General features: G+C 36.8%; 1 protein-coding gene across 1 annotated transcript in view; it reads right to left on the reverse strand.

Moving 5' to 3' along the window:
• The window catches only part of CFAP54 (cilia and flagella associated protein 54), a gene marked incomplete at its 3' end in the record, with an annotated part of 309,422 nt that overhangs the window by 187,865 nt on the left and 107,234 nt on the right, over window positions 1–14,323 (reverse strand). The window contains exons 22-25 of the mRNA XM_080810201.1: window positions 11,564–11,700; window positions 7,456–7,603; window positions 4,730–4,885; window positions 393–515 (exon numbers count right to left, since the gene is read on the reverse strand). Coding sequence (XP_080666327.1) covers window positions 393–515; window positions 4,730–4,885; window positions 7,456–7,603; window positions 11,564–11,700 — 564 coding nt within the window. The remainder of the gene's footprint in view (window positions 1–392; window positions 516–4,729; window positions 4,886–7,455; window positions 7,604–11,563; window positions 11,701–14,323) is intronic.

Here is a 14,323-nt window from a genome sequence, read left to right on the forward strand (position 1 = left end):
CCTGTGAGGACCATATAAAACAGGCAGGCAGATATAGCCCTTCTTTGAGGAAATTCACTGGATTCAGTCAAATAAAGCCTTTGAAGAAATAGACAATGCGGGTCTTTGAGCCAAGCGATGAGGATAAATAAGCTTACCAGGCCTCTGGTCTCTTGGTTCGTTCTTATTTCCAAGATGAATGAGGTCCCATAAAATGCACTCTTTCCCAATCCTTCCCCTGGCCTAAGATACACCACCAGGCTTTACCAACTGAGCTACACAGACAACTCTTGACCTAAAATGTTTTGTGGGTACTATTTTTAAAAGTATTCTATGTAATAAAAGTAACTTAACATTCTAAATCATTGCTATTCCTAAATTTTATGACACTAGACAAAGAATGAGATAAATACCTTTGTTATATAGAAGATACAACAAGCTATCATGTGCTGTACACTTTCAAAACTTGCAATATGTTTCTTTGAATGGACAATATTTGGTACTCCTTGCAAAGCCACTACACACTTTATCAAGATCTAAAAAATAGAAGCACAATAGTTTCTGTTGAAATTATCACTCTCACTCATTATGAAATATTCTATTCAAATCAAGCAAGTTTTAAACCATCAAATATTATTATCATCAATAATTGTCAATAAATTTCTTATGTATAAAAGAATGTACTCTGAGATAAAATTAATATATTCAATTTCAGATAAGTCCTTTATCTAAAGTAACTTGAAAACTAGTATAGAGGATAAAATAAGTATACAAAGATTACAAAACAGCACATTTTGACAAGTGTCATAAAAAATATAGGCAGAATATTATATATACAAGACACTAAAGGCATATCCAGGCTTAGGAAGATCTTAAAAAACCATTTAGAGAAGGATATACCATATTAAATATACAGTGATACCAGTTACTTGAACTAATAGTTGCCTTCAAAATTAAAACCAAGTATCCATATCCCATATCCCATATCCCATAAATACTGGTGTTTACTTCCTAGTCTCCTTGCCTTATATTATGTGATCCTGAATTTGATGAAGAGCTAGATAATTAAGTTTACCTTTCAGTACTTTGTTCTGAGCAACATTACTGTCAAAAAAGTAGGGCTGAGATTGCATCAATCTATTAATCATCCAGATTATCAAAAGACAAATTCACATATGGATGTTGGTCTTCTGTGAGCACACTAGTTGCTTCAAGTCACTATTCTAACATTATTACTATTGTTACTGTACACCTATGAGTATTTGCAATGCCTCTTTAATTCCTTGTATCACCACGTACCCCCACCCCACTACACCACATCCCCAAATCATGTTAGCAACCTAGTAGCTTTGTAGTTTTCTCCAGGCTCATATAATCATATATATATACATACAAGTACATAAACATACATAGAGGGAGAGTTAATGTTATGTCACAAAATGGAATTCATAAGCACTTGTTTGAACTGTGCATTTCTCCTTTAATTGTGTCTTATGAAAAATCCCTCCAAGTCTACAGGTATAGTTCAAGTTCATTATTTCCAGTGGTTGCATATTATGATTTCGTGTGGAACAACCATCATTAATTCAGCCATTTCCAGAATCTCTACACGTTGCATACACTTTTATGGCTGACGTTTTACCATCTGGTATAGGTACTGGCCATCCTCCTGCCACAGCACTTTCCCTTTGTCTCCAGCTTTTTTGTCACCACAAAAAAGGCCATAAGGAACATGGTTGCTGAGTTGCCAATATGAGTGGCAACTTCAGCACCAGATTTGAGATGATACCTAGTAACGATGAAGCACCATCTTCAAGGTCAAAGTAAACACTCTAAATCAATAACAATTATGTGGTGTTGTGTCCCCAGAAGGTAGAACACATGAATCTGGGAACCAAGGGGTGGAACTAGGCATTTTACTAACTAGTGATTTTATTCTATGGGATAAATTACTAATAGAGGGGTTGCTGTGTCAAGTATATTTGTTTTTAATTTTAATTAAAATTAGATTTAGTTTAACTAAAATTAAGAATACTTTATCAAAATTCAAAGCCTAAAACAATTCAAATGTTCCCCATCAATGAATGAGTATTCTTTTGCCCCACATCCTCACCAGCAAGAGGAGTTACAGATCTTTTCAATTCTTTCAGCAATATTACATTGTTCACTTAATGTTCATTTCTAAGGATATTCAAAGTTTGAGCATCTTTTCATGGTTCTTGGCAGCTTGGATTTGCTCTCCTGTAAACTGTCTATTCATGTTCTGTGGCCATTTTTTTATTAAGTTACTGCCAATTTGTAAGACTTTTTGTTATATATATTTATCCTTGTCAGTAATATATATAAATAAAACCTTGTTAGATATTTGTTCTAAATCCATAAATTTTATGCTATCTTTGTTATGGTCCCTGTTGTTACACAAAGACTGTCATAAATATAGTCAATATTTCTTATTTTTCTTGTTATTTCTAAGAGTTCTGTCTTAGTTAAAAAGGATTCCCACAACCCTGGATTGCACATGTAATCTTCTGTGATTTTTTTCCCTTAACTTTTTAGGACATCTGGCCTTTTTATATATGTACAATATAGGTGTCAAACTTTATTTTCTTTCAGATGAATATCCAGGGTTTCACCATCATTTTATAAAAATATCCAGTCTCTGCACACTGAATTGAAATGTCAATTCTGTCAAATAGTATATTCTCATCCATATTAAGGCCTATTTCTAAAATCTTGTTCCACTCACTTTTCCTATTCCAAACAATACAATTTAATTAGAAACTTCTTTCTCAAGGCTTTTCCTCATACCTATAACCCATTCTCTGAGGTGTAGCTAAAGGCACCCTAAGTCAGTGGGATGCCAGAGGATGACAGTAGGTTATCCTGAACTTGACCAGTTGAGCACCGTTTGCAGTTGCTGGTCCCAATGTGGTATCCTTAACAAGAGGACATTAAAAGCTATGCATTGCTATGGCTAATGTTCTCTTTTCTATACTACTAGGAAGAAGTACCAGAAGTTCCCCTTCATACTGGGAAGACAAAAATATATACTTAGCAATTTGCTCCAGGGCCATGAAAATTCTCCCAGCCTCTGACCTATTTTATAAAAGGACCTGAACTCTCTGGGCATTTCTCAAAACAAAACACTGAACAATTACAACAATAAAATGTTAATTGAAACTAAAGAGCAAGAAATGGCCAGTACATTAAAGACCTTGGTAGGATACATGCCCTCCAGGGGATAGAAATAAACCCTGTGAAGATTCAGGAAGCCGCAGATAAATGAACTATCTGGGCCTTGCTGAGATACCCCATCCAAACTAAGTCTGACATCTGGCATCTCTCACCTCTAAGAAGAAAGAACAATGCCAGGTAAATGCCTTTTGGTTCTGGAGGAAGCATTTTCTACACTTGAGAATGCTGCTCTACAATCCATCTACAAATGACATGGAAGGCTGCCAACTATGAATCTAGGTTTTGGATTCTGGAGGCAGATCTCCTAAGCAACTGAACTCCTAAGTGTGGGGAATGTGGGAGAAGGAGGCATGTCTATGCTCCAGTATAGCCACTCCAAAGCAAATTATTTGTTTAAAGTACTTAAGCCCCCTCGTTAGTTTTCTCAATGGTGAATTAAAAATTTTAATGCTGTGCATGAGTTCAATCGCATTTTCTTGGTTCTCAAAATCTGGGTTGATGACAATGATGATAATGATGACAACAATGATGACAATAAAAACTTTCTAAAAGTATCAGCAGCGAAACCTTACTTCTCTCACGATTTCCCTGTAGTAGGCAGAATTCTAAAACAGTCCACAAGATTCCTCCCCCTGGTGTACAAGCCCTGTATAATCCCTTCTCCTTATGCATGGGTAGGGCCTGTGACTATGATGAGATCATCACTCTCATGAGTACCTTACATTATGTAAGACTCCTCATGCATATTAGACGAGGCTCTCCTGCTGGTCTTGAGGAAGCAGATTGCCATGTTACGGAGAAGACCATGTGGGAGGGAATTGATGGTGAGCCTTTAGGAGCTAAGGACCCCCTTTTACACTAGCACAAGGAAATGAATTCTCTCAACAACCAGTGAGCTTGGAAGAGGTGCCAGAGCCTCAAGCAAGATCACAGCTCTGGCCAGCACCTTGAGTTCAGCCTCATGAGACCCTGAGCAGAAGACCCAGTGAAGCCATATCCAGCCTCCTGTCCCATAGAAACTATGAGATAGTAAATGGGTATTGTTGTAAGCCACTAAATTTACAGTGATTTGTTAGAAAGAAGAGACAACTAATATAATCCCTTTAGCCAGCTCTCACCTACTCTTTTCCTATAAATTTCAACTCCTCCATCACCAAGAAACCAAATATTTTTTCGTATGTCATCCACCAATTTTTCCCCACATGATAATGGCTTTAACGATATGTTTTTGAATGAGTATTGCTGTTTTGAACATTACGCAATTATAAAAACTGAAATGACTTTAAAAACCTAGCAAAGCAGATTGCTAATGTTTAAACATGGACAGCAATGGGGCTGAATGTTTTCAGAGAAATACATTTTAGTCTTTATTTATGTTTGCTCAAACGTAATTTAAATTATTAAATTGTTTTTCCGTTAACTCATGAAATTTCATAACACCTGTCTTTGACCTATTTGTACATTACAAAAGATACACTGCTTTTTCTTTTCCAAAATGCATTGTTGAATTGCCTTTGTAAAAAATACCCTTATCTAGCGGTATAAATATGCTTACCTGTATGACAGGTACCAAAACAATATTGTGGTAGATTATAGGAGCAAGAAGGCCATAACACTGAGTCACAGCTTGAAGGGTGTAACTGGAATCATTGAGGTAGTTGCTAAGTTCCAATGCCACTAATACTCTCTCACATTCAATTAGTCTAGTAATCTGTAAGGAAACAGATACTGTTATTCAAAACGAACATCAGGTGCTTCACTAATATGTCTCTAAGGAGAATGAAAGGTAGGAAATATGATCCTTGTGGCTTAACAACATGTTGGTATGTTAAAATGTTTATTTTAAATCAAGATCTAAATTCAAGAATAATTCTAACTCCCCAACAATGCTATGTATGGATAAGACAATCTTAGAGTTAAATTTCAGAATATTTTATTAATAAAAAAATCTTTAAAAAAAAAAAAATTAAAAAGGGTGCCTGGGTGGCTCAGTGGGTTAAGCCTCTACCTTCAGCTCAGGTCATGATCTCAGGGTCCTGGGATCAAGGCCTGCCTTGGGCTCTCTGCTCAGCAGGGAGCTTGCTCCTCTCTGTCTCTGCCTGCCTCTCTGCCTACTCGTGGCCTCTCTCTCTATGTCAAATAAATAAATAAATAAATCTTTAAAAAATAAATAAATAAATTTCAGAATACTTCATAAAATAATACAAATACCACTAGTAATGAAGAAAGAACCAATCTTTTTTAATTGGTAAAATAAAAATTGGGCATTATTTTAATGTTAGAAAAAACCTAGTTTTTTCAAAACATAAATGTTATAACAAATAATAATTAAAATATTATGTCTCTATAATATTATCCCAACTTCAAAAAAAAAGTCCCATTTTCTTATTGGGTTTGTGGAAAAAAATGATGAATTTTCAGTAGACCAAACTAATCTTCTTATTACACTTTTGCTACTTAAATAAAAATGGTAGTAAAATAGAAAGTTAGGCTTTTGTGAGTAAATGCTTTTGTGATTAAATGATCCTAACTTTTCCTTTCCCTTTCCTGAGGGAAGATTTTACTATGTTTCTTGTCTTTTATTTTGAAAGATTTATTTACTTTTTTGAGGGGGTGGGGGAAGAGCAAGCATACAAATGGAGGGAGGGGCAGAGGGAGAGGGAGAGGAGCAGACTCCCCACTGAGTGTGAAGCCCAACATACAGGGCTCCATCCCAGGACCCTAAGATCATGACCTGAGCCGAAACCAAGAGTCAGATGCTCAACCTCCTGAGCCACTCAGGTGCCCCTATTTTTCTATATATACATATAAAATTACATACAGAGAAAACTTATGAGTGGCAACCAGAAATTTCCATAGAGTAAATTTTTAGTAGAATGGTAGTGTAGCATTCTGGAATTCACTGCAGTAAAGACTGTCTTTATGTACAGACTGAATGCAACATAGTAAGAACAGGATGATGGTTATGAGTGCTTAGGCTCTGTAAGACTATGAACTTACCCTGGACAAAAGGTCATGTCTTTTTTTGTTTTGTATCCACAGGCACTGGCATAGTCTCACATAACAATTTATTGATTGGTTTATTTGGTTGGTTATTAAATAAATAAATGCATGGGTAGAAACAAGCAACTGTGAAAAAGCAAACACCTGGGAAAAGTCTCTGTGTCTAAAGTGAGTAAAGAAGGAAAGGGAAAGAGGGAGAAAGAAGAGTGATGTTCAATCTAGAATGAAAACAAAAGTGAAGGACTGTTTTTAAAAGCAAGATGTTAAAGTTAGAAAGTTACAGACAGCAGTGTTTATAACCACCATGAGAATCCATCAGTAAGAGATAGGTTACATTCCTGCCTCTATACAGTAACGCAATATTAGAGTTAAGAACAATTTGGTATGAAAACGAATGCTCATTGATGTTCTTCACCCCAGAAAGACAACAGTACCTGAGGCAGAAATTCGGGAAAAACTAGCCAAAATGGACAAGAACATACCAGATTTCATTTTGTATTTGGTCTCAGAACCCATTTGGGTGGTGGCGAGACAACTGGCAAAGAAAAATGAAAACAACCATAGACCTGCAAGACATGGCCTGTGTGAGCAGAAACAGACCTCAAGAAAACAGGGAAAGGGACGCAAGAACAGAATGAAGGCGGTCAAGGGCACTGCCAAAGCCAGTGTTGGTGCTGGCAACAAGCGAGCTGGAGAGTGGACAACAGGAGTAAAGATTCTGTAGTGACTTTATTTGTGGTGATCGTGCAGATTTTTCATGAGAGGATTAATAAACCAAGAACTTAAAAAAACCTGGTAAATTGATAAGTATCTGCATGAAAATATGTTCAAGATAAATTATAAAAAAGGTTAAATAGGCAAATTGTGGAATAGAAAGTAGACTGTGATGTCATCTTGTAAAATAATAATAACAATAATTTGCCTATGCATATTTTTAAATATCAGAGATATAAAACAAAACAGAGGGAACAAAATCATATTTTTTAGGAGCAATAGGACTATAATGGATTTTACTTTGTACTTTGTATCTTTTTTAGTATTTGAAATTTATACTATTTTGTAGAGACACAAAAGATAAACTGAAAAGAAGAAAAATATATATGAACTCGGTCCTATGAAACCTATATGGAATATCAGATAAACCTGCACAATCATAAAATGACCTCTCAGTCCATTCACAAATCAGGGTATGAAATCCCAAAAGAACATGAACTTTGAAACATCAATAAACAAATAAAGGGAAATCAGCACATTTTTGGTCATTTTAAAATCACTTACTTGTTGAGAAGGGAAAAGCTCATTGCCTTTAATACTATCACAGAAAAGATTTTCTTCTTTAATTTTAATGTCACTTGTTACAAAAATATTTCTAAGAAAAAGGTATAAGAGGATTGAAGAAGTCTCTGCCAAAATATCTGAATGTAATCTGTAAAAGGAAGTAAATGATGTTACAAGTATAAATACAAAATGATTTAGCATGTAAACACACCTTTTTAGATTGATTTGTTCTTAGTATCTACACAGTGATCCCAAAATAACAGCAAAAATTTGTGGAACAATTTCTCTCACACAGCTCTTTAAATTAAAATTAAAGACTATATTTAACAACAAGTTAACAACTAAGAAAATTAAGCTGCTGACATACTATGTCACAGATACATAAAAATAACTATTGGTGAAGTAAAACTTTCTGGCTCTAATATACAAACTTCTTTTCTATCAACATAATGAAATCTCTATAGATACTCAGAAGCTTGGGAAATAGGCCCAATATTTCAATTAATAAACTTTCAGAAAATAAGGGTCACTTATATCAAAATCCACCCCGGGTAAGGAGAAAAGGAAAAAGAAAGAGGTAAGAAGGGAGGAAGGGAGGGAGGCAGAGTCTTAATAACTCTTGGCTTATTTTTAATTATCTTTTCTAAATTATAGTCAACAGTGCCAATTACTGGCAAAACTGTGAAATATGCAGCCTTCCTTCTTGGTTTCCAATACTCCCTTCCTTGTTCTTAACATTACTTGGTGACGAACTTTACCTTCTAAGCATCAGGTCCACCCTCTATCTCAAAAAACAGGAAAGGTTCTGACATCGGTAATTCACACTTGATCATGATCCATTTCACCTCTGTGTTAAATGCTGAAATTACACTTGCTAGAAGAATGTTAGTCCTCCCACTCCTACAACTCATACTGAACTCTCTCTTGGTCCACATGATGATTGATCATTGGTACCCAGATGCACACAACGTCCAGGCTGTTGCTTCCTCGTGGCTCCATTTCCTTCTCTACAGAGCTCACACACTGGTCAGCAATTTCAATAGTGACCTCTCTCCCACTTCAGATTCTGCACCCCTTATTTTAAGCCATAATCAGTTTGCCTGACCTTGCATAGATGTCATTGACTGCTTTTTCTATCCCTTCTACAACAATCGCTTATTCACTTACTTAATCTCATTTGATCTTTCTTTTTCATTCACACTAGCATTTGCCGAACACCTACTATGTAGAAAACACTATTCTAGGCCCTGGGATATAAAGATGAATCAAATGTGGCCCTTACCCAGAAGAACTGGGCTCTACTACAAATTCATGTTATGGGATATCAACTTAGTCATTAGTCCTTCTCAGCAACACTTCCGTTTATCCCTGATGTCTCTTTGTTCACATTCCTGAGTAAACGTTCTAAACCCCCTTCTCTCCACCCTATGTATTTCTATATCCTCCAGGCTCTACCACCATAGAGTCATTATTGTGGGAATGTGCTTATACCCTCAGTTTCTCCCTCTTCACTGTCTCCATCTTCAAACATGCTTTCCTTAAACCTGCCTTCCCCCTCAGTGTTCTGCCATCCTCTTCTTTGCCACCAAACTTCACATGAGTGATCTTAGCTTATTCCAATTCTCCATTTTCACTTATTTCCTACCCAATTGCAGAAGGTTTCTAGCCCATCACACCACCAAAATAGCTCTCTTAAACTCATCAATGGCCTCCTAATGGTCAATTCTAAAGGTTTCCTCTTAGTTTTTATCCTACCCAACCTCTCTGTAGCATCTCTTATTGAGCAACTCCCCTGCTTGACCTTGCAATGGCATTTAATACTGCTGACCAGTCCCTCCTGGGTGATACTCTCACTTCCCTTGGCAATGCACTTTTCCAGAGTTTCACTTCCTGAACTACTCCTTTTTGTAGAATAAGTTATGAGACTTGGGCTTCCTTCCTTCCTCCCCCTTCCTTCCTTCCTCCTTCCCTCCCTCCCCCTTCCCTCCTTTCCCTCCCTCCTTTCCTCTTTCTTTCTTCCTTCCTCCCTCCCTCCATCTATCTTTCTTTCTCCCTTCTTTCCTTCCTTTCTTCCTTCCTTCCTTCCTTTCCTGTAATGCAAGTCTGACTTAAGCTTTGATTGCCAAAGCATCCACTTTGGAGATAGCTTTCTCTAATAAATACATTGCCAGCCACACAACTAGATAAAGAGCCAGGCCACTTCCCCCACTAAGGCTCCTCTGTTTTAAAAAATCTTAGTTGATTTCAATAAATGAACATTGGGGCCATTTGTGTGTGTGTGTGTGTGTGTGTGTGTGTGTGTGTGTGTGTTTCTCTTCCCTTGCTTTAAATTCCCACTTTTATTTTTTAAATTCAACAACAAAGAGTGAGCCCATGAAATCCTAAGCACCCACACTTTACCTCAATAAAATCAGAACCCCAGGCCCATGCTGGCTCTCCCTCTTTACCTATGACCTGCTGTGGGGCCCCAAGTGTGTTGTGTAATTCCCAGATCCCATAAATAATAAATCTTTTTTTTTTTTTTCAAAATTTCCAGATAGTTATTTCTGAAAGGTGTCTTGCAATCATAATAAGAACCACAGGGCTAGTTCAGATACAACATTGGTTATTCATGGGCTCAGACTAGCATAAAACATTCTCAGCCCTTCCTTGGTTCCATCTCCTGCTTCAGCCTCTTAAATATAAGCAATGTCCAGAGTTCAATTCCAGCCTCTATCTTTTCTGCTAAACAGTTCTTCCTTGGGAGATAGCACTGGTCAAAATTTCGACGATGACCTCGTGGACAATTTCTCAGTCTCTGTCTAGCCTTGACCTCTCTCCTAAGTGTCAGCACTAAATATTCAACTACCTACTGGGCACCTCATATCCACAAAGGCATCCTGCTGGAAAACTAAATGCAAAATATTTCCTATCTAATTCATTATCTCTTCCAAAAACTTGTCCCTCACCTCTCCCTTTCCCCCAGTACATGCCATAGGCCTGCCTGCTAGTCAGGTAACAATGACAATCCCAGTCAACTTCACTACCTCCACTCTCCTATCCCCATGTCATGTAAAACCTTCCAACCTCTGTCTCTTCCTCTCCTGAAATGCCTCTCAAATTCATCCTGCATAGCACCTAGCATCCTTGTACATGGTAAATGCTAAGTCTACATTTGTTTAATTGAATGGAATTATACCTTTATGTGAATAAGCATTATGAAAGCCTTGCCTCAACCAGCATGTGCATTTAAAGTCATTATCTTTGAGGAATAAAGGATTTTATTTTCTTATTAAAGACATTAACAAGCAGGTGAAGGAGATTGTTTTTTTGTTTTTTTGTTTGAACTTGCTGAAACAGCCTGAAATCACATTAATGCTCACTTCTGGGGCTGCTCTTAAACTTTGTTTTTTAAAGGAAAAACGGCTATAAAGCAAAGGATGTCCTGTGGTTTTATATGACTCCTAGCAGCCTGTCTGCAGTTGCTGATGCTCTAATCCTGGGAGCCTCTTCAAGCAAAGAAAAAACTGTCTTATCCTAATAGTCCGCCCATGAGACTATAACTTTAACCCCAACCAGAATGTTCTTGTTTTAAAAAAAAAAAAAAAACCCCAAAGGGTATTTGTGTTTTCTATGTAACTGACAATATCTTAGTTAGTATTCAGTATTTTTTTTCCCATAGCCTTCATTACTCTAAATTCAGAATGCATCCATATGCCTCCTGTGCTTTTTCTGACTCTCGCAAAGAAGTTTCTAACAAGGACTCAAGAACTTAGAATGTAGATACTTATTAAAACACTTATTAGAAATAGTTTTACATTGACTATCTTTTTTTTTAAAGATCTTATTTATTTATTTGACAGAGAGAGAGAGATCACAAGTAGACAGAGAGGCAGGCAGAAAGAGAGGGAGGCAGGCTCCCCGCTGGGCAGAGAGCCTGATGCAGGGCTTGATCCCAGGACCCCGAGATCATGACCTGAGCCAAAGGCAGAGGCTTAACCCACCGAGCCACCTCGGTGCCCCTACATTGACTATCTTAATATGAAACTGAAATTAATTCTAGGCTTCACACCCAATATCCATATTTTCAATGAGCAAATTAATATTTTAAAAGAATATTTCTAATTACCTTCTCTGTGTGATAGTCATTATATTGCTTAAACAAATAACAGATTGTTCATCGTGATGTGGTGAAGCCACAAAATAATCCCAAACTGGTGAGAAAGCCTTCTTAGCCAACTCATAGTTACCAACCTGATAGGCAACCTACAACAAAAAGTACATTATCTTATGTGATATTTTTATCTGTGAAATGCATCTTTTAAACAGGAATTCTGATAAAGTCCGCTCACACATTAATTTCATACACAGTTGTTAACATTTGCTCTTTTCATCTACAAGACCACAGTAAGGTATCAATGGCCACTGGCAAGGGAGGCAGACATATTTTGAAATGTCTTTTATTTCTAAATTGCATGGAAATCTGAAACTCTGTAAGGATGTTTCAAATTCTCATAAGCAAAACAAAGATCACATCTGAGCCAAATTAATTTCATTTCCATCTATCTCGGCAGTGCACTCCATTTATTAGACACACTGTTATAATGAACAATCTGTTCCAAGAGAAACAATCAGATTTCCCAAACCCAAAATATGAAATATACTTCATTCTTTTCTGGTTCAGACTGATACTTTCAGAGCTTTTGTGCAACAAAGGGTTCACAGCTAAAAAGAGTGAAAAATAAAACAGAGATGCTTCCAAGAGACCATGATATTTTTAATTCAACATACTCAACATTAGGCAAAATAACTGATTTCACTGGCAAAAGAGAAGCTTGAGAGAAGAGAAATCAACAACTTATCTATTTCTTTTGGTAGAATATATTTCTTTACAGATATTCCCTAAAATCATTCTATTCAAATATGTACCACAATATGAAATCTCACCATGTGAGTTATGTGCTGCTTCAAATCCTTAACGGAAGCAGGTAGAAGATAAAGTATAAATAAATTCATTAAATTAAGTATGTAAATGACATGTTGCTAGAATATAGTCCACTCAAGGGAATAACTTACAGGACCAGAACTTTTTAAATCTGCCAACTCCACACTCATAACCAACCAACCAGTAAGGTTTTATGAAGTTTCTACTCTGTGCTAAGCACTGTAAGGATAGGTTCTTCAAAGCTTAAAATGACCTTATACTCCATTAAACTCTAATCAAGTTACAGACATAAAACACATGAAATTACCAGAAAAACTACAAAGAATAACATAATAATTGTGGAGGCTGAGAAAAGGAGAAATGAAGGCTGCAAAAAGGAGTCAGGGCTTGAGCTGAAACCTCAGGCAGGAATAAGGTTCACATGGGCACTGTTTAGAGAGAACCTGAAAAGTGTCCAATAGTGAAAATCACCATAATGCATTTAGGAGAGACTAGCAAGACAGATCAGAATTTAAGGAAAAGCAGGAAAATGATGGACAGGTAAAATGAGATATGATTTCAGAAGGCCTTGAAAATCAGGTGGAAGTATTTAAAGACGTCAGGTACTGGTCCAAGCACTCTACATGCATTATTGTATTAACTCCTCATTACAGCTTTATGAGGTGAGCTCTATTACCATCCTTATTTTTCAGATGAGGAACCTGAGACATTAAGAAGTTAAATAATTTGTACAGAGCCTGATATTCAGTAAAAAGAGTAGAGCCAAGATTTAGAGTGGTATATGAGGTCACTTCTCTGGCTGCATTGGTTAAATGAAGAAGTCAGACTAAGTAGTCACTAAGACACCTTATAATTCTAACACTTAATGTGGAAATTAATAACAAATGATGTATGAGTTGGGTGAAATTATAATTGAATGTTCTTTCCTTTTAAAATATATCTTTCTAAAAATAATGTCATTTATTCAATCAGTGGACATGGTAAAATAAGAAAAGATGCCATGATTAAACTAAGGTTTGTAAATTCATGAGTTTTTGCGGTTAACAGAACAGTGCCATGATATAAGATGGGGACCTGGTAGTAATGGGTAGAATAAATTTTAGAGGGGGTGAGGTTAAAATGAGAAAGAAGCACTAGAAGACTAATGAAATAATTTAGTACAACAGAGGCCTCCTCTTGAAACATGACCTTCTCGTGGCTTCCAAATTTCCACACTTGTCATGATCTGTTCCCCAACCAGTCTGCTTAAATTTTACCTCCCTGACCAATTATTTTACTCTCCATGGGTCTCTCTGCTCCAGCTACATTGGCCTCCTTGTTGTTTATCAGACATACCTGGTACACTTCTGAAAACCACAGGGCTTTTGCCCTAGCTCCTTCTGCAGATGCTCTGCCTCCAGAGACCGTCCTTTAAGTCTCTGCTCAAATCTCACCTTCTAGATTTATTTATTTATTTATTTATTTATTTATTTATTTATTTGAGAGAGAGAGCGCGCGCATGCATAAGCAGGGGTGGGGGCAGGCAGAGGGAGAAGTAGATTCCCTGCTGAGCAAGGAACTCAATGTGGGACTTGATCCCGGGACCCCGGGATCATGATCTGAGCGGAAGGCAGATGCTTAACAATTGAGCCATCCAGGTGCCCCTCAAATCTCACCTTCTAGATGACTTCCTTGATCACCCAATTTAATACTCTGATCTATCTTCCATTCCCTCACTTTACACTTGTAATTCCTTTGACCATACTCCACTTCTTCCTTCCATAGAACTTACCTTGTAACATACTAGATAATTTACTTATTTACTATGTTTGTTGTTTATTACATATCTTTTATCATGGCATTTTGTTCACTTTGTTATAACAGTGGTTCTCAAAGTATGGTCCCTGGACCATCAGCATCAGCATCACCTAGGAGCTTGCTGGAAATGTAAAATTCCAGGCCCTA

This window comes from Martes martes, assembly GCF_963455335.1.
Source record: "Martes martes genome assembly, chromosome: 8".
NCBI classification, from domain to species: domain Eukaryota; kingdom Metazoa; phylum Chordata; class Mammalia; order Carnivora; family Mustelidae; genus Martes; species Martes martes.